At 60.8% G+C, this 19,614-nt stretch overlaps 1 protein-coding gene across 1 annotated transcript in view; it reads right to left on the bottom strand.

The window, feature by feature from the left end:
* SRRM3 (serine/arginine repetitive matrix 3) overlaps window positions 1-15,227 on the bottom strand; it is a 30,502-nt gene extending 15,275 nt beyond the window's left edge. Inside the window, 3 exon segments of the mRNA XM_052804402.1 lie at window positions 3,376-3,477; window positions 6,697-6,952; window positions 15,034-15,227. Coding sequence (XP_052660362.1) covers window positions 3,376-3,477; window positions 6,697-6,920 — 326 coding nt within the window. The 5' untranslated portion in view covers window positions 6,921-6,952; window positions 15,034-15,227.
* Window positions 15,228-19,614: the final 4,387 nt, after the last annotated feature.

The following is a 19,614-nucleotide window of genomic DNA, read 5'->3' as shown; positions in this document are numbered from 1 at the left end:
GGGCAAGAGGAGCTGGCAGGAGGCTCGGGGGATTCAGGCGATTATCCACCCGCCGGCGGGAGCAGCCCAGGATGATCCAGGCTTTGAGCCCAGCACCCCAGCGTGCCACCAGCTCGGCACCGGAGCTTCAGGCAGGTGATGTCCCCCCTGGGCCAGGTGAGATGGGGTGGGGGGACATCAGGCCTGGAGCCATCAGGGTCTCCTCTCCCTCCTGAGTGACTCCGTCAGCATTAATTTTTCCCGCTGCCATGGAAACCAGCAGGAGGTTGCCATTGACTACCAGGGCTGCGGGCAGGGCTTGGCAGAGGCCTGGCAGCTGGACCCGGCAGGCAGGAGGGTCCCAGGAGTCCCTGCCCAGCCTCTCCCTGCTGTCCTCCACCTCCCTGGTCCTCCTGAGCCATCAGGAGCAGCATCAAACCCCACCGGGAGCCTCTCATTTGTTCTTGGGGGATGTGAGACACCTCACCCCGGGAGGGATGCGGCCATCCAGGTGCTCTGGAGGGAACCGTAAGGGATGGGGCTGTGCCTGGAGGGTGCCCGACATCGCACCAGCCCGGGGAACTTGCTTCCCAAGGGAGATTTGCCCTCAGAAACCTGATGTGGGCTCCTCCACCCTTCCCAGCCCGGAGGCGTGAGGCCGGGGATGCTGGTGGAGAAGCGTAGCCCCCAAGGCACCAGTCCCTTGGCAGCCCAGCCAGTGCCTCCAGCTGAGCAAAGGGAAGCTCCCAGCCCTAGACGGCAGATCCAAGAGCAGCACGTGTTGGCACCCCTGGCCACAGGCAGGCCCTGGGCTGTTTAACCCAATTAAAAATGGTTTGGACCAAAACTACAAGCGAGACATCCTCCTCCTGACTGCAGATGATCGCTCAAGCGGGTCTCAGGCTCCCTTCTGCGCCACAGCCATGGATTTCTGGGTCCTCTCCAAGTGACTCCTGCTTTGGCCATGCCCCAAGGGCAGAAACAGCCTTTCAACCACCACCCAACCATGGGAAGGGGGAGAAAAGAGGAAGAGAGAGGAGCGAGCACGGATAATTCCCTGTTGGACTCTCTGCTCGGTGAGCGGGCAGTGCTCCACGCCAGAGCCTGCTGCCAGCATCTCACCCATTAGCTGTGCTCAGTGGCTCAAGACGGGCTTGTGCTGCCCCAATTATCCCTCCCTGCCCGGCACACGCTCGCGTTTGTTTTTAATCCCACCAGCCTGTCCATCAAGCAGTTACTCCTTTCCATCAAGCAGTTACTCCTTGGGGACTGGGCTGTATCGCCGGGCCGTGCACGCACAGAGACGGGAGCTGGAAGAGCGCAGAGAGCAAGCCAGGGACTCAGGTGGTCACGGCTCTGCTCGGTGCCTCAGTTTCCCCTGGGGAGTTTTGCAGATGATGCTGAGCTTTCACATCTGCTTTGAAATGAGACCAGCTGGTTCAGACTCATAGTCCTGGCAGCCAACAACGGAGCTATAAAAGTCCAGAGAGGTGCTGGAGCAGGATCAGCCCATGAGATGTTTTGTTGAGTACTCTCCCAGCTACTACAAGGGCTGGGGCTCTTTATTTAAAGTTTATTTAACTCCCTTGTCCAGCCTCTTCAACCAGTGCAGACCTTTTGCACCCAGAACATCCTTTGGCAGGGATTTCAGCAGCTCAGGTCCCTGCTGCTTGAAAAGCCACCTCCTTTGGACCTGGCTCCTACCAGCCTCCTCCAAGCGCCTCCGGCTTTGCTCTCCTCCGAGCAATCCTTTGCTTTGAGACTGCTCCTTCCAGCTCAGCACTATTATTTATAGCCCCTGGGCTAATCTTTAATGATTACCCTTTGTTTTTCAAAAGCAAGCCCGCAAAGGTGACAGCTAGGGCTGCCTGGGTAACTTTAATGCACCTTCGGCTTCCCTGTGTGCTCATTACAGCGCCAGCCCTAACGAGTCTGCCTGGGAAGATGCCCTGGAGATGACGCATGCCCCCATGGGCAAAGGCCACTTGTTAACACGTCAGGCTTGATGCTCGGTGACCTGGGCAGGTTGGTTTTCCCCATGCCTTGTTTTTTCCTGCCTGGAGGAGGACCCTGAATGCTTCGTGCCGGCCCAGGACCGTGCACCCCATCCTGGGCTGGGCACAGCCGAGCCATGTCCCTCCCTGCCTGGCGTGCCGGCAGAGCAGTGGGAGGAAGGCTCTCCCTGCCGCCACGGCTTCCCTGCCTCCCCCCTCGCCCTGATTTCCTGACCCTAATGAAGCATTAATATTCAGTGAACCTGCAGCATCTATTCCTGTCCCAAGTGACCTGGTTTCCAGGCTGATGGATGGTGCGCGCCAGGCCAGCCACACTGCCTGGGCCATTAAGCATCGTGCAGATAAATCATCATCGAGCCAGGGCGGACCCTCGCGAGGCTGGGGACAGTCCTGCGCGGGGCAGGAGGAGCAACTGGCACATCTCCAGCAGGAGCTGGGCTGCTTTGGACACCTAACCTGAGCCCCAAGCCCCTCGGGGCAGAAGCAGCCCCCAGGGACCAGGCAGTGTGAGGAACGATTAGGATACAGAGGCACAGGGCAGGAGCTCCTTGGAGAAGCTTCTTCAATAGGGCTCCTTGGGGTCACACCAGCCTGACAGAGGCACAGGCTCTGGGTCTACCCAGGTGAGAAGCAGGCTCAAGCTCTGCCTATCCAGCCTGGGCCCCTTGCAACAGAAAATATTATTAATTATTATTATTGCTAACACGAATGTTTCTAGGGTTACAGAACAGCAGCCAACCTGCCGAACCATTGCCAGCCGAGCTGAGTTAGCTCAGCTTCACACCCGGAGACAGGAGGACTGTTCTGCATCATGGAGTTAAAAGCAAGGACTGGAAACCGGTGCCCTCGCCTGGCTGGAGGCAGAAGCTGCGATTTCAGCCCCGGGGAGAACAGGAGAGGTGATCCAAAGAAGCAGGAGCAGGCAGAAGCAGGAGCAGGAGCAAACCTGCGGCTTGGTCTCTGCCACTGGCTGGTGGGGTGAGCCAAGCATTGAGACCTTCTGCACTTCAGTTTCATCATCTGTGACAGAAGCATTGCAATGCTGGCCTCTCTGTACAGCACCCTGAGGTCTCCGAAAGACCAGCACAGGACAACCTCTAACCTCTCCAGAGGTAGGATACTGCCTCAGAGAGGCACACCCTGCCTCCAACCAACCAGCCGACTGACCAACCAACCATCAAATCAACCAACCAATCATCCATCCATCTAACCCTATATACACTCTCTATGTCCATCCATCTATCCAACCATCCCTATATATACCCTCTCTGTATCAACCCATCCACCCATCGATACTCGGGGGCAACCTGGCACGTGCCTCTCTGGAATGAGAGATGGGCAGGACGCACAGACGGGCCGGGCTCGGAGCTGCCTCACTTACATTTGGCGCCCATGCTGGTCCTCCCTGGTGAGCACGCCTTCCTTCTCCATCAGCATTTGCCGAAAGGTCCCCACTTTCTGACGGATCTCCTCTTCGGAGTACCTGGATGGGCAAAGATGCAGTCAGGGTTGCCGTGGCTGGAACGTGGGCTCCCCAGGAACCTGCTGAGGCCCTCCATACCTTTGGAAGCAACATGTGGCCCAAGGGGCCGGTCAGGAGGAGAGGTGGCATGGTGACAGTCATCAGGGCCTGGAGGAGAGCAGGTCCCTCTGCTTGGTCCCCTGCCACCACTCTCCATGCCCTCCTCTCTCCTGTCTGCCCCTCCCAGCAGTGCTTGGCCGAGGAAGGGACATCAGGAAGGGGTAAAAGAAGATGACCATGAAGTTGCCATTCCCCCCCACCGCCCCAGGTTTTGGGGCACAACCCCACCAAACCCTCCCCAGCAGTGCCAGCATCGGAGCCGATGATGCCGGGGTTCGCGCCTGGTGCCTCTGTCCCATCACGAGCCTCCCTCGCTCATCCCCGCGCTGCACCGGGCCCCAGCAGCCGAGCCAGCTCTGCGCTAACGCCGAACGCTGACTCAGGCCGCTGCAGGGTTATTAACGAGAGACACTAATCACTTTGTCCCTGGCATCTGAGAACAGCCGCGGCAAACCACTGCGCTCCAGCCATCCCCAAGGTGTCCCCAGGGAGGGACGGGTGACAGCCCTGAGCGGGCGGTCCTGCGCCGCATCGCGCGGCTGCACAAGGGCACCCGAGCATCCCCCTCGACCAAAAACATCCAAACGGAGGGATGCGGTGGAGGGACCCGCGGTGCTCTCAGCATCATCCCTGGGGACAGGGCAAAGGGACCACCACCATGTCACCACCACACTGCCATCCTGGGAGGGAAGGGGTTGGACTCTGCCTGTGTCCCTGTCATCACCCACACCATCTACAGAGGCTGCTCGTGGCCCATCCTCGCTGTCACGTTCCATCAACATTGCCACTAATGAGCCCAGAAAACTGGGTGTCACATCCTGGCAGAGCCCTGCGGTCCCCGAGGATGGCAACTCGCAGAGCCCGTGCTGGGGACGGCGATGCCCCTTGCAGTGCCATGGGTGCCCCGGATGCCCTTGGGTGCGCTGGGTGCAGAGGGCCATGTGGCAGCACCCACCCCCACTGTGGAGCCCATGAAGGGGAACAGCGAGGAGAGGGGAATTAATATTAACGAGCTCATTTGCACTGAAAGGCTCTCATTAATTCCCCAGCCAGCCAGGACTCCCGTGCAGGAGGAGGGCTGCTAACCAGGCACTGAGGCAGCCTGGCTTCTTCCCCTCACCTTGCACCCCGCCTGGGCACGGGGGACCCAAAAATAGGGCAACACCCCCAAATGCTGCTTGCACTGTACCCTGGATGGTGGTGCAGCTAGCTGGGCAGGGTGCGGCCATCCTGCAAGGATAGAGCTGCCGGCCCCGGCCATCCCGTGGACTTCAGCCGGCTAGCGGCAGCTGGAAGATGTCTGCCTGAGAAAATGAGCATTTGCTGCAGCATATTACAAATGCGGCCGATGCTCTCGGAGAGGGGACACGAGGCCAAACAGGAGGTGACAGATGGGCCACCACGGCTGGGCTGTTAGCAAATCTGTGGGGGGCAAGGCCAAGGTGAGGAACCCCCCCACACCCAGCAATCCTGTGATGGTGGCAGGAGCACCCCACCAGCCCCTTCCCTCCTGCAACCCCTGGCGCTGCTTATAACCCCAACGGAGGGATTTTGGGTTTGCATTTAACACATAGAATGGGTTTGGGAAAGAAAGAAAAATTGCTGACTCTTCTTTTCTGGACAAGAAATCCGGCCTGCAGGCAGGGAATAAAGCAGGCAGCCCGGAGCGAGCAGCAGCCTTATACAGCACAGGCAGGAGGAGCCATCCATGTTTAAGGAAACAAGGGAGTGCTTAAATCCCCACAAAACCTCCTCTGCTGTCGCACCCGCTCATCCCAGGGGCCCTGCCCTTGCCAATAATTCCCCCGAGGCCGTGGCCACGATGCGGCCTCCCGCCCAGGCAGAAACCTCAGGGTTGCAAAGCGCTTCCCATGTAACCCCCCCAGAAAGCCCCTGTGCGGAGGGGAAGAGCAGGCGGCGGATTAACCAGGTTGACCAAGATTATTACTGTAATTATATTATCATTTTGGTGTATCACCGTCATCATCGTTATTAATAGCCTTAATAATAGCAAAGGCAATTATAGCAATAACAACAATACCGATTGCAATATTGCTATTACCCATCGCAGTAATGATACTACTAGTAGTAAGATCCCTAGTAGGGCGCGGGAACCCGACAGGAGGCTCTGGGCTCCCCAAGGCGCCAGGTCAGCCTTATTTATTTCCATAACGACAAATTAGGCACAATCATTATTCCAGTCTGTGTGAGACAATTTAATTCTAGGTCACGCTTGCGCTCTTAATGAAAGCCTTGGCGAAGCCTTCCCTCAATCCATTTTCCTTCTCCCCAGCTGATACCAGTCCCCGTCTACCCACGTGTGCCGAAGAATTTGCTCCATCCATCAGGTTTTAGCGAGCTGTCAGGGGGATCGGGCTGTTCAGCTGGTGCCGGAGCTACGGGACAGCCGGCAGCATGGCCATGGGTCCGGCAAGGATGGGGGTCTCCTCGCTGGGCCCCCAGCCCCTCCTGCCCACCCAGGCAGGGATGCTCTCCAGCCCTCGGGTTTTCCCCCGGCCCTTTGCTTCCCCAGGGGAGAGCAAAGGCTAGGGAGCAGCTCGCAGTGCCCAGCCAGGGGCACGGCAGGATGAGGGGGATCCTCTCACCCCAAAACTGGGGGCAGAGAAGGAAGGCAGGACAAACTGAAGCACCAAAACAGACTCGCCTGGGACTAAACCCCAGCTCTCCTTCATCTCCCCAACATGAGAGACAGAGACAGACCACCTCCCACTCCAGGCGTGCAGGGCACGGGCTGGGTGGCACTGACGGTTTGCATGACCATGAGCAACTCGCTCCTCCTTCCTGCCTTGGCTTTCCTGGCACGACAAGCTAAGAACCCAGATTTCCAAGCGGAGGGGCCAAAGTGAGCCTCCAACATGTGTGTGGATGCACTCCTAGGTCTGCATTTCTGGGAGGCATTTAGCTTCACAAACCAACTCACTAGTCCACCCCAAAGCTGTCTGATTCACCCAAAAGTGCATTTACTTCCAACTGGAGACATTTGCCAAATCAAGGTACTTTTTAGAGAGGAAAAAGGGGGAGAAGAAGGTGCAAATGGGTCAAAAGGATCCCAAGCCATGGGGTCCATCTCCAGCCCAGCCCCGATCCCCCACCACTCACCCCTGCTCCTCCATCATCTCCTGCAGCTCCATGCACTTCAGCTCCACCCGCCGCTTGCGCTCGTGGTCCAGGATTTCCCGGTGAGCCTTCTTCACCAGGCTGGGCTCCACCAGACGCACCTCCTCCTCGCCCTTGTGCCATGACCCCGAGGCGCCGGGCTGTGAGAAGCCGTTGGAGGCTTCCTGGGGCGAAGGCACGTCGGCCCCGTTGTTGTAGAGAGCCATGCTGGCGTGGGCGGCCTCGCCACCAGCAGTGCCTGGGAGGGAGAGAAAGAGTTGGGGGTCAGTCCCCACCCCGGTTTCCTTCTCAGCCCGCGATGGCGAGGGGACCCTGCCAGGACCTGAAGGCAAAATTTGTCTCAAAAGATGTGCAGGCACAGCAGGTTGATGGGAATGGTGACTGAGGGATCTGGGTCTTCTGCCAGCACCCTTCCTGCTCCCTGCCTCAGCTTCCCCATCTGCAAAGCAAGGCTGGGGCTATTCCCGTCACCATGCCACGAGGGCTGGCTCTTGGGAAAGAGAGGATGATGCTCTGTGCCAGCCTTGTACTGGGGAAAGCCTGGCAAAGTGTGGGTCTGCGCGACTGAGAGCCATACGGTAGCAGTGGGACAGGCAGGCAGGGGTCCCTCTGAGTCCCACGGACCCTGCTGTCAGCCGGCGCAGGTTTGGAGCAGGGACGGGCATCCATCCTCACAGCCCTCTGGGGACACCCCCGGGCACTGTCCCCATCCAGCAAGGGTCTGGACCCAAAGACGTCAGATAGCCCCTTGCATCCCCCAGCTGCACTGGCCGGTGAGGATGCAGCAGTGGGACATCTCGATGTCTGGCCCAGCCAGCAAACGCCTGCCGATGCCCTCTGGCAATGGCCTGGCACCCTCTGGCAATGGCCTGGTGCCGGCTGCAAGGGGACATGAGGGTCCCCTCCGGCTGTTGTCCGCCTGCCTTCTCCCTGCTCTTTCACCTTCACATGTCCCTGCCTCCTTCCTCCGCCACCACAGTCAACGTGTCCTCACTTGGCTCCAAAAATAACCCCTCAGAAGAGGACAACTGTTCCCGAGCGGCACTGCCGCGCTGAGGCTCTGGCTGATGCTTCCCGAGCCTGGGGGAGAAGATGCCCCCAAATCTCCTGGATCAACCAGACAGACACAACCCCGTCTCAACGACCTCGGGCCATCGGCGCACGGCTGAGCACCCATTCCTCGGTCTCCCCATCCTGCGATGCCCCAGCTCCTCTGCGCAAAGCACCAGCCCTCTCCTCAGCATGGGATGCTCCCACTGGAGATCCGCTGCCTTAATTACCAGCAGCAGCCAGGCTGCAGAGACATTGCCTGGGCTTTACTGGGGATTCCCACAAATGCTTCTCCTGCAAAGTCCTACACAAAGAGAAATGATTGAGGGTGAAGGCAAAGCACCCTCCCTCGCTCTCCAAGCCAGCTTTGGGCTCAGAGACGCAGCTTTTGTCAGCAGCCACTTCTCTGGGGTGTTTCCATCCCAGGACCCTGCTAGAGAGCTTTTCCAAGGATGGGTATTGCCTGCACATTGTTCCCTACATGGGAAGCAGCCAACCCTTGCCCAGGGTGTCTGACACATGCTGCCCAAGGAGGACAGGGCCAAATGCTGGCCCAGGGAAGGCTGACCACGGGCATGAAGGCAGGACAGACGGACCACAGACTGATCTGCACCATTTCGAGCCCAGGGAGGGCTCGCTGCTCCCGCTGTGCTGTTCCAGCGGGATGCCAGGTGGTTTGGAGCTTCCCATGGCTGTGCCAGGTGGGACAGAGCCAGGGTAGGAATGCAGCTCGCCCGTGAGAGGCTTCAAGGATGTTTCTCTGCTGTTTGAGGAGAGAAAAAGCCTCACAGCCCTCCCCGGGGTGGCAGAGGTCCCAGCCTGGCGGGAAGGCATCTCCCACCCTGCGGCATCCCCAAGGGACATCCCCGGCTTTCCCGCTGCCACCGGCTGCCCCATGCACTCATTTATCTCCTGACGAGCCTGCCCAGGGAGGACGGCAGCTGACTGCTTAATTACAAGGCTTTTTTTTTCCTTTTTTTTCCCCATTATTACCGTGCAGAGAGGAGCCAGCAGCCTTTATTTCCATGGAGGCACAGAGAAGCGGGCAGCGGGAGATGCTGCCGGTGGAGCAGGAGCCAGCCGGGGCTCTGCAACCCTGGATGCTTGGCCCTGTTAGAGCAACCAGAGGATCCCTCAGTCCCCCCTTGCCTGCAGCAGGCAGATCAGCACCCACATTTTGAGCCCCATGACACCCTGCAGTAAGGAGCTGCCCAGGGGGGCCCTCTGACCCAAGCCCCCTCCATGTCCCAGGGTGGCCCCAGGCCAGAGATGGGAGAGATGCTGCAGAAGAACCTGGCTTGAGGGCTCCTCTTCCTCTTTCTCCCATCAGGGCATGAAGCCAAAAACCAGGAAGGAAATTTGGGAATGGGGGAAGATCCCCACTGGGAAACCTTCACCCACAGAGAGGCTCGGGGAAGGAGAGCGGGAAGCAGAGGATGCTTCCACAGCAGCTTCTGCTTGCTTTTCCCCAGTGGGAATAATTTTATCCTGAGCCCAGCAGCGGGTAAATTCATTGCTGCGAAACCTTGAGAGCTGGGATATACAGCTGGGCAGGTAGACAGAGAAGCATGTGAGATAAACCAGCAGCTGGATGCGTACCTGTGGGTAAGGGCTGCGTGGTGGGGGAGGCATGCAGATCCCGCTGGGAAATGTTCCCTGCCTCCGTAAAAAGGATGTGGTTAGAGATATTCCCCTTGCACCCGAGGCCAGGCAGGTGGAACTGGCCCGGGGATGGACACTGCACTGTGTCCCGGTGTCACCTCAGCAGTGAGCAATATCCACTGTGAGAACTGATACCAGCCACCCTGCCTCAGCCACAGGAAAACAAAGGAAGAGAAAAACCACCTGCAGACCCTCTCCAGCTATCAACAGCAAATCTGGGCCACAGGCAAAAGCCGTGGGTGGGAAATGGAGCCAGTCCTACATCTCTGGTGACACTGGGACCAAGGCACCGGGGCAGAAGGAGCCCATGTCCCCCAGGCTGGGTCTGTGCCCTCCCTGTCCCCAAAGGAGACCCCCAGCAATGCCCTGCAAAGGGGCAGCCCTGCCTCTGCAAGGGACAGCTTGGCGACACAGAGTGGCCATCACCACCACAACCTCCATCCATCGGCCACTACGCGGGGACCACCTGGCTCTGCCAGTTCGCACCAGCACCAAACCCGTCAGCGAAGGCAGCACGGCCCTGACCGAACAACAGTGGCTTCCTGCCTGGCTCAGCGCTACCCCCGATAATAAAGACGACGGTTAAATATTTCATTATCTGCAGTAATTACCCACAAATCGTCAAGCACTGGCAGCCCGCTGCCCAGCCACCTCGCCGAGAGGGAGAGGAGGTGTCTTGGGGCGAGTGCTGCGCCGTGTCCCTGTGGGCTCCTAAAGGCTGCAGGATGCGGCTGGGAACAGGCGCTGGCATCCGTCTCCACCACCCAAATCCCCTTAGTGCCACCCAGGAGGGCTCAAAGCCCCCAGCACCATGGGCTGGAGCTGCTGGGAAAACTCCCACGCAAATCCCTCTCTTCCCGTTTTGCCAAGCCATTCACCCACGTGTTTTGGGATCCCGATCTTCTCTGCTGGTGCTCCACATGCCTCCCTGGGGCTTGGGGAGGTCAAAACAGCTTTTCAGCTCGAAGGCGCATTCTGCCACCTGGATTAGAGCTTTTGGAAATGTTCAGAGCTGCCTCATCCTCATCCCCATCCTCCATCCTCCATCTCCATCCTCATCCCTACACCTTACCCCAAGCACAGGGACAAGCCCGGCACGCCAGGTCTCTTCCTCCCTTCCCAGCCATGCTGAATCGTACCCAGGGTGCGGAGGACCCGGGCACCAGTACTGCCAGCCTGGTGGAGGCTGGGACAGACAGAAGGACAGACACACCGCACTGTGCCCCTGACACACAGCCAGGACAGGCTCCGCCAGCTCGGGGTGCAAGGACCAGCCTTGCCATCCTGCTAGGCTCTGGGGCTGCTGGTTTCCAGCCAAACTTTGAACTGAGCTCCCTCCCTGCGGGCTGGGATCCCCCAGAGCCTGGTGGGGTGGCCCTGGCACGCAGCCGTCCCCGTGTCCCAGACCGGGGGCTGTCCAGCCTGGGCTTTGAAGGGAAACTCAGGGGTTCGGGAGCTCCAGCCCAAAGGGAAAGAAGAAAACAAGGAAAATGAGCAAAACAAGCGTTATTTCACCAAACTGCTTTTGCCTTTGCCCTTCTATTTTCCAGCCCAGAAACAACCCCCTTCCCAGCTGACTCTGCTCAAATCCCCCCACGGGTGCCGCTGGGCTCCCCGGCCATGCCCACAGCACCCCGGGCATGGGGCTGTGCTGGAGGCAGCTGCCCGTTACTCCTGCCCGCTGCCGCCGCAGGGCCCTGCCGCGCCGTAATGCGGCTGAAACCGCTTTCCCGGTGGGAGCGGGGATGGCAGCGGGGGGCTGGCGGTGCCTGGATGCTCTCCCAGCATCTCCCCCTCGGCAGGGAAAGGCAGTGGTGGTGCCTGGGCATCCTCCCCCCCCCCGCCTCGGCACTAATTAAAGCCGCCTCCGGCCGGTACTCGATTAATTCTCACCACATCCAGCTGCACCAGCCAGGGCGACGGCGAGCACCCGTGTGCCGGGGATGCGGGCACGGGATGCGGGCGGTGAGCCCGGGTTAGTGGCTCCCTGGACCACTCGTGTGCCGAGCGTGCCAGAGCTCAGTCCTAACAAGCAGGGGACAACCCAGCCAAGGCGAGGACCCTCCAGCCCCACCAGAGAGGGTGAGAGGAGTGACCCCCGTGGTTCTCCTGCCCGCCAGGGTCTCATCAGGGCACACCACCACCTACCAAAATCATAACCCCGTCCCCGAAGTATTTACAGCCCTGTCCCAGGCTGCTCCCTGCCTGTGCCGTGGGGATGGCTGGGAGAAGGGCTTTTTTTTTTGCAACACAAAAAATGCCAGAAAATCACAGCAAGGCAACCGGCCTCCTCTAAACACCTGGCCAGAATTACAAGGAGGAAAAGTCCAGGGTTGCTGCCGTTAATTAGGCCGACCTTCTCCGGAGCTGCCTTTCTCCAGCCCCCGAGTGCCAAAAACCATGAGTCAGACCTCCAAGAAGGAGAAAAAAAAGGCAAAATTGGCTTTAAAAGTGTAGCTGGCCTCTAACAGTTAGCACTGCCTCCCAGCCCTGAGCCGGCAGGGATCCTGCCCGTGGGAAGGGGCAGCAGGAGGGGGCTGCTTACACCCGTCCCAGCCCCTCCATCCCTATTTCCTCAAGTGCAGAGCATCCTTTCCTCTAGCTGCCCGACCAAAATTTGACGCTTCGCGGACTTTAAAGCAATTAATAAAGAATATACAGATGCTGGCTGGGGGAGGTCATGAGCTGGGCGAGGGCTCACTGCTGCTTGTGCATACCTACGTCTGTGCACATATATATATATATATATTTTAAATAGATGAGGAGGCTGGTGGAGAAGCTAAACAGTTGCTAAGCAACCAGGCTCCTTCCCGGCTTGGGGATGTAGGGATGGGGGAGCCAGGGGTGGGGACCGGTCCACCCCATCGGACGGGCACCGGACAGGGGTGTGGGTAGCAGAGATCTATCAGCTCCCCTGGGAGACGCTCTGGAGAAAAGGGCCTCATGGAGGGTGAGAAGCCAGGCTTTGCTCCTGTCCCCAAAACACTGCAGCTGAAGTCCCCCCAGCCTGAACCCCTTTGGTTGCTGGGGGATGCCAAGTGACCCCCTTCCCAGCTCCGGCTGGAGGACAGCTGATGGGAAGGGGGTCACACCATGATGGGGACCAGCCCCAGGAGACCCTGGGACCCCCACAGTGATCCCATTCCTGATCCAGGGATGAGGGAAAGGAGGAGAAACACATACAAGTGATGGCAGCAAACCCCCTCTGTGCTGAGCTGAGAGGCAGCAGGTCGAGGTGATGGGTACCCTTATGGGACCCCTAGCCCTGTGTGTCCCCCAGCCACGCTCTCCTCAACGCCTTGGGGCCACCACAGCCACCAGCAGCTGCTCGTTCGTGGCCAAGGGGCTCACAGGCAGCCCCAAAAGGCAGGGCTCGGGCACTCCTTCCCCAACCAGGAGTTGCTTAAATAATGGGTGAGGATGGAGAGGGTGAACAGCCAGTCCCCCAGGTTTTGCATCCTTATGGCCATTTGCTTTGCTGGGCACAGAGTCAGGAGGAGGCACTGGCAGCCCCGCAGCCCATCACCACTTCTGAGGAGGGGGGGAATAATAATAATAAATGCAATTATTGAGCACACGGAGGAGCAGGGGGGGATGACTGTCACAATGGGGTCACCTTCCCCGATGGGGACACAATCCCAGCAAATGACCCCCGGGGCCGAGCGCTGTAGGTGGGGGGGGGCATGGCCAGCGCAGGGGGAGCGTCCAGCCGGGGATCCCCCCTCCCCGTGGCTGGCTGGGCGGTTGTGTAACGGGAGGAGCTATTCCGGGGTTTGAGCACATTATATAAGCCACAGGCCACCTGGCCGGGGAAAACGGGAGCTGGGAGACAGGGAGGAGGAGGAGGAGGAAGGGCTTTTGGGATAGGGGACCCCCACAGCCGGCAGACCCCCAGAAGCTGGGTCTAAACCCATGGGGTGACCTGCACCCCGCAGGCACCCCCTGCCCAGAGATGTGGGGTGGGCACCCTCTGCTCCTCCCCCCCAGCAGCCCTGGTGACCCGCTGCCATGTGTCCACCCGCAGCTGGATCCAGCCCCCGGGGCAGAAGACCCTTTGCCTGGGGGAAAAGCACCATTTCCTTGGCATCAGGGACAAAACCAAGCAAGACCCCTGAGCCCCTCTGCCTCCCTGGCAAAGCCCCCCGCTCACCACCCCCCAACTGCAACCAAGGACAGAAGGGTCCCCTAAAACCTGCCCAACTTCTGGCTCCGAAAGCCCCTGCCTCTCCCTGCACGTGTTGCCAGGATGAGTCCCTGGAGCAGGGAGAGGCAGACGGGATGCAGGGGGTGGCATCGCATGAGGTCGCACTGGCAGAGGGGGATGGAGCAAGGATGTTGTGTATTTGGACACAAGCACCATGCGCTCCTGTCCCCAAAATCCCCCCCGTTGGGGGTGTCCCCATGCTCCTGACAGAGACGAACCCACATGCCAGGGCAGGGAGACCAGCTGGGGCGCGAGCACCTGCACTCTGTGAAATGGTCTTCGATGTTTGCTATCAACCCGAGACACCCCCAAACTCTGGCAGCCCCCAAGTGACCCCCCCTGCAGCAGCAGGAGCGCAGGCAAGCCAAGAAACATCCACAGTTTGAAATCTCTGCTCCAGAGGGGATGAATGAACCCACATCCCCTGAAAGCTGCCTGCTCCCCACCAGCCATGGCCCGACCCCTCGCCACCAGACCCCAACATGGCACAGCCCGGCCATCCCTGGGGACAAACCTCCCAAACCTGAGAAGGAGAAGCACAAAACGCTCCCGAAAGACAATCCAGCGAGCCGCCGCTCAGGCTCCCCCGGCTGCCAAGCCTTGCCCCTCTCCTTCCCCCGCGCAACACCCGCAGGGTTTGAAATCTCACCAGCCAAACCCGGAGCTGCAGAGCCCCCCTCCCCGGCATGGCTTGGGGGTCGGTGCAGCAGCGAGAGGGGCTTGGGGGCCTTTAGCTCAGCCTCGTCTCCCACCCGCACCCCACAAGGTGCCAGCATCTGCTGGGGGCTCATCGCCATCCCGTCCTTCCCAGCCCCGCAGTGGGAGCCGAAAAGGGGTGGCTCGCTGCCCCATCCCGGCCTGTCTCCCCACAGCACTGGGGAGAGGGACGCGGGGTGCCCCCCAGCCAGCCCCCCTGCGCCGGCGAGGACCCGACACATCCACATCCCCGAAGGGACCCTCTGCGCCCCAAAAACCATCTCACCTCCAGGCTCCTCGCCCCATCCGCACCCCCAGGAGCATCAAACCCAGGGGATGCCCCCGCCGCCCATCACCCCGGCCCCAGCCGCCCCCAGCACCCCCAGGAGCACCGCACCCCTCGCTCAGCCCTGCCGTCCGCACCCCTTTGGGGACCCCAATTCCCTGCCCCCCGAGGAGCAGCGTAACCCCCCCCCCCGTCCCCATCTCTTCGGGGTCCTCAGCCCCCCTTTCCCCCGGGGAGCATCACGGCCCCCCCATCCCTCGGGGATCCCCAGCCCCCTGCACCTCTCAGCCCCCCCACCCGAGTCCAGTGGGGTCCCACTGCCCCCCCAACCCCCCCCCGACACCTTCTCCCCCCCGCCCCCGGGCCTCCCCCGCCCCCCCGCCCGCCAGCCAGGCCCGGGCCCGGCCGCGCCGCGCCTCACCTCGCCCCGCCGCCCCGCCGGGCCCGACCCGGCCCGGAGCCGCCGCCGCCGGCCGCTGCCTGCGCCGTCCCGCTGGGCCCGGCCCCGCTCGGCCCCGCTCGGCTCGGTTCGGTCCCGCTCGGCCCGGCCCGGCCCCTCCCGGCGCGGCTCCCGGCTCGGCGAGCGCGGCCCCTCCTGAAGTGCTGGACAGCTCCGCGACACAGAGCCGCCCGCCGCGCCAGCGCGCCGCCGGTATCTCACAGCGCCGCCTGCCGGGCGGAGGGCGCGCCGGCACCCGCGGGGCCGCCCGCACCGCCCCCCCCCCCCCCTTCCCCCGTATCCCCCCCGGCCACCCACGGGAGCCACCTACACCCCCATCTTGTCGTACAGCCCTCCGACCCCCGTCCCACAGCACCTCGTAACTGTCCCCAGTGGTCCCCCCCCGCCTTCCTGCCCACGTCTCACCACCCACCTGCACCCCCAAGCCCCCCCCACAGCCCACCCCCCACGCCCTCCCCGGTCCCCAAAGCTTCGCTTCGGGCTACAGCGCCGAACACCAGCCACTGCGGCCACTGCTCCCGCCAAGCTGCTCACACCTGGGGGAGGCAAGTGCCAGAAAATCCCCCATCCTGTATCCCACTCTGTATCCCATCCCATCCCATCCTGTATCCCACCCTGTACCCTATTCCATCCCATATCCCACCCTGTATTCATCCCATCCCATCCCATCCCATCCTGTATCCCACTCTGTGTCCCATCCCATCCCATATCCCATCCCATATCCCACTCCACACCTTAACCTCCTCGCCATGATGCCCCACCTTGCCCCCAGTGCCAGCCAAGCCCTGCCCATCGCCTCCCCATTCCCAGCTGATTTACCAGTGCTGCCTGGGACCACCTGGGGCACCCCCATCCCGGCAGGTTTGGGGGGATTCAAGCTGGCCGGGGGGGCTGGGGTGATGCAGGACATGTCAGGTGCCCGCTGGGGACATTGCCCAGCGCTGCGGCACAGGGGATGAGTCGGTGTTTATGAGTCCATAATTAATTCTCATTTCCTTCAGCGACGCTGAGCACTCGCCCTCCTTGCAGGCCAGGAAGCGGTGAAACTGGGGAGTGGGAAAGCTCCCAGTACAACCAGTGCGACTCGCTCTGGTCCCAGTTAGCCTGGTGATGAGCGGCAGCGTGGCAGGATCCGGCCTGAGGAGGAGAGCTCAACTGGGATGCAAGGAGGGAGCGGGGTGGCTGCAAAAAGAGAAGATGCATTGAAAAATCCCCAAAATGGCCAAAAAAAGAGAGCGAGCCCCTGCGGCAGCGCTGAACCGGCCTTGTGATGTTTGGGGCCACCCTCAGCCCCCCAAAATGTCCCTGTACCATGCGGTCCTGGTGGGTGTTAGGGTACGCAAACCTCCCCAAAACCCCACACCATGCTCATGGCGAGGGATGGGGTACCCAAACCACCCCAAAGCCACCCTCTGTGGTCGTGGTGAGGGTATAGCTGTCCAAACCACCCTGAAACCACCCCGGCTGCTCTGCCAGGGCCCCAGCCAGGGACAACATATGTCCCCCCAGTGCCCTCCCCCTGCCCCGTGCCTCAGTTTCCCCTGGGGCTACATCCTCCTCCTTAATTTGGCTGCTCGGTTCCAAGCAGAGAGCTAACAAAGGCGCCCGGGTGTCGCTCCACAGTGGGTTTGGCCTCGGAGGAGGGATTTGGGGAGGGAGCTGCAGCGGGGATGGGGATGGGGAGTCAGAGCTGGGTTTAAGGGGGGGCTTTTGGGGACAGCCCAGGCTGGAGAGACCTGTGTGGGTGGGGATGTCCCCACAGCAGGTGGCATTTGGGTTATGCTCTGCTCCCCGAGATGCTCTGGGGAGGACCGGATCAGGGACCAAACCACTGCCAGCAGTACTGCTTACCAGCACCAGCCCAAAATCACTTACCATGGCCAGAGCTGCCATCCTTCACCTTCCTCCCCATCCCCATGCACAAGGGACAGGGGGGTCCCCGTGTGCAGAGGTGGCAGCAGGCCATGGGGATGGGTCTAGCCGGGGGGGGATGGTGCCCAGCTGCGGACAGAGTGGAAGGAACGAGCATCCTCTTCCCACAAGGATTAAACACACGTTTGGGGTTGTTTCCTACTGGCTGCTCTGCAAAACCTGCATCCCACATTCATTATCCATCACCCTCTCCTGCAGTTAAACTCAGCGGCGTGACAAGGCCAGACAAAAACGCCTCATCTGCTGCATGAGGAGGGGCTGGGCCAGACCCCCCCACCCGCAGGAGGAGTGGGATTGGGGTACAGCTCACCCCAGATGCCCAGAGCCCCTGCACCTCCCCAGCATCACCACCCCTGAACCAAGCAGCCTGCCTGGAGGGGAGCGAGGGGATGGAAGCCACGGGTGGATCAAAGCCACGGGTGGGAGCCCGGCTGAGGGCGGGGGGGTTCTGCAGCCTCGGGCGAGCAGGGACACCCACCAGCAGCCAGTGTGCCCTGGGGACACGGAGACTTCCCGGAGAGCTGCTCCATGCCAGTGCCAGCCATGCACTCCCTGCAGCCACCCATGGGGCATGAGATATGTGTGCCCTCCCATGGCAGGGCTGCCTGAGCGTGCACACACGCACATGCATGCCCACACGCTCACATGCATGCACACACTCAAGCAGACATCACACACTGCTCCCCCCCAGCTCCAGGGCAGCCTGTCCCTGCCTAAAACAGCCCCAGAGGCTGGGAGAGGGTCGTTTGGGGCGGGAGAGGGGCTGAGCACAGGCTGGAGGCTCTCCAGGCTGTTATTGTAGGGACTATGCAAACAAGGGGCTTGGTCATACGTTGGACCGGGTCTATTAAACTCTGGCCAAGCAGTGGGGCTGGGTGTGGGAGCTGCGGTGCAGCCCCTGGAACATCACCAGGGCAGCTGCTGCCTCCCCCTGCTCCTGTCTTTGTCCCTGCCATGTCCCCCCAGGGTAAGAACAGATGCCACCTCCTAGGAAAAACCTCCTGCGTGGTCAGGGCCTCTCCTGGTTTAATGCTGGAGGGGCAAAACAGCCCGTGACAGGAAAATCCAGCATCCCCAGGGTAAGCCCGTGCCCTTTGCACCACCACTGTTATCTTTCCAACACCTGCAGCGTCCGCAGCGCTGAATAATGCATCAGGCCCTGAGAAACAAAGATGATGAGGGGATGTGGTCGGGCCCCCCCCAACAGCAAAAGCAGTACAGGGAGACCATGGCATGGGGGGGGCAGCCACCCCACGGGGCTGCCCAAGCTTGGCTGGGAGCTGCCAGGAGCCAGGGCTTTGCAGCGGGGCCCCGTCGGGCTTTGGGCAACAGACTGGGAAAATAGCAACGGGACATCTAGTACAGCCCAGCCCGGGGTGCAGGATCCCAGCCAGAGAGCTGGCACCGGCAGTAAACACGGCCAAAACCATGCCTGAACGGGATGGAGAAAGGCAATAGCCATCCGGGTAAGAAAAATGGAGAAAAGCAGCAAGCAAAAGCTGCCAGGCAGGTAAGGAGCTGGGGGGTGCAGCCGGGAGAGCGGCATGAAGGGATGATCTGGTAGAGAACAAAAGGGGAGAGATGGCAGGAGTGGGGAGACGGGATGGTAATTGCAAGCAAACAGGCAGAGCCAGCCGGGGCGGTGGGGAGAGGAAGAAAATAGTCACTTGAAAGAAACCGAGGATTCAGGAAGGAGAAGGAAAAAAAAAAAAAGGCGATAAATAATTAAAGGAGATCAAACGAGGCAGGCAGCAGAACAGGCCTAATTGCAAGGATTCGTACTGAGGTTCGACATCTCCACCAGCCGCCTCCTGATGCAGAAGAAAGGGCGGCCGGGAGCGGCTCTGCCGTGCGGGGAGCGTGCTGTTGGCGCGGCACAGGCAATAGCCACTGATCAAAGCCCGGCACTGACTTTCTTGATGCTCAGCAACCCCGCCTGAGCCGGCGAGGGAGCGGGGAGGAAGGAAACGCCAGCAAATGGGGGGAGCAAAGCAAAGGCCTGAAGGCAAAGGGGATGGGGGGTACCGTTATCCCGCAAGAGCCCGGGGTGTGATGGGGACGAGGCATCTGAACAGCCCCATGTGCACCCGGGGTGACCTTGGGCCATTCGATCGTGGCCCCGTGGCTGGAGGCTCCCATCAATTTGGGCACAACCCCGTAGCCACGCAGCCCCGCTCAGTGCTGGGGTGGGTTTGCTGGGTCTCCTCCTACTCAGCCAGGGCTCCCTAAGCCTCCTAGCCCTCGGCAGGGATTTTTCTTCCCTGTGGATTTGTCTGGCCACTCTTTGAAGCCCTGGGAAACATTCTGCACCCACGCTGTGCTGCAGCGAGGAGGCACCCGCGTCCCAGCGCCCACCTCCCTCGGCTCATCCAGGAGCTGCAGCTGGCTGCTTTGCTTTGGCACCTCCTGACTCAGAGGAGAGAGAAGTACAGGAGGAAAGAATGAGCCACCACTCTCCTTCCAGCCTGAAAGGACCTCCGAGCAGTCATTCATCACCAGAGCCAGCCTTTGCTTTTACAAACCCAAAGGGCAACCCTCCCAGAGCCATCACCCAGCGTGGGAGAAGCAGACCCGCTGCTGGCCCTGAGTCCCCCCACGGCATCTTTCCCC

Source organism: Harpia harpyja, chromosome 12, assembly GCF_026419915.1.
Source record: "Harpia harpyja isolate bHarHar1 chromosome 12, bHarHar1 primary haplotype, whole genome shotgun sequence".
NCBI lineage: Eukaryota > Metazoa > Chordata > Aves > Accipitriformes > Accipitridae > Harpia > Harpia harpyja.
Note: the sequence above shows the minus strand (reverse complement) of the source record. Positions and strands in the feature narration are given on the sequence as shown.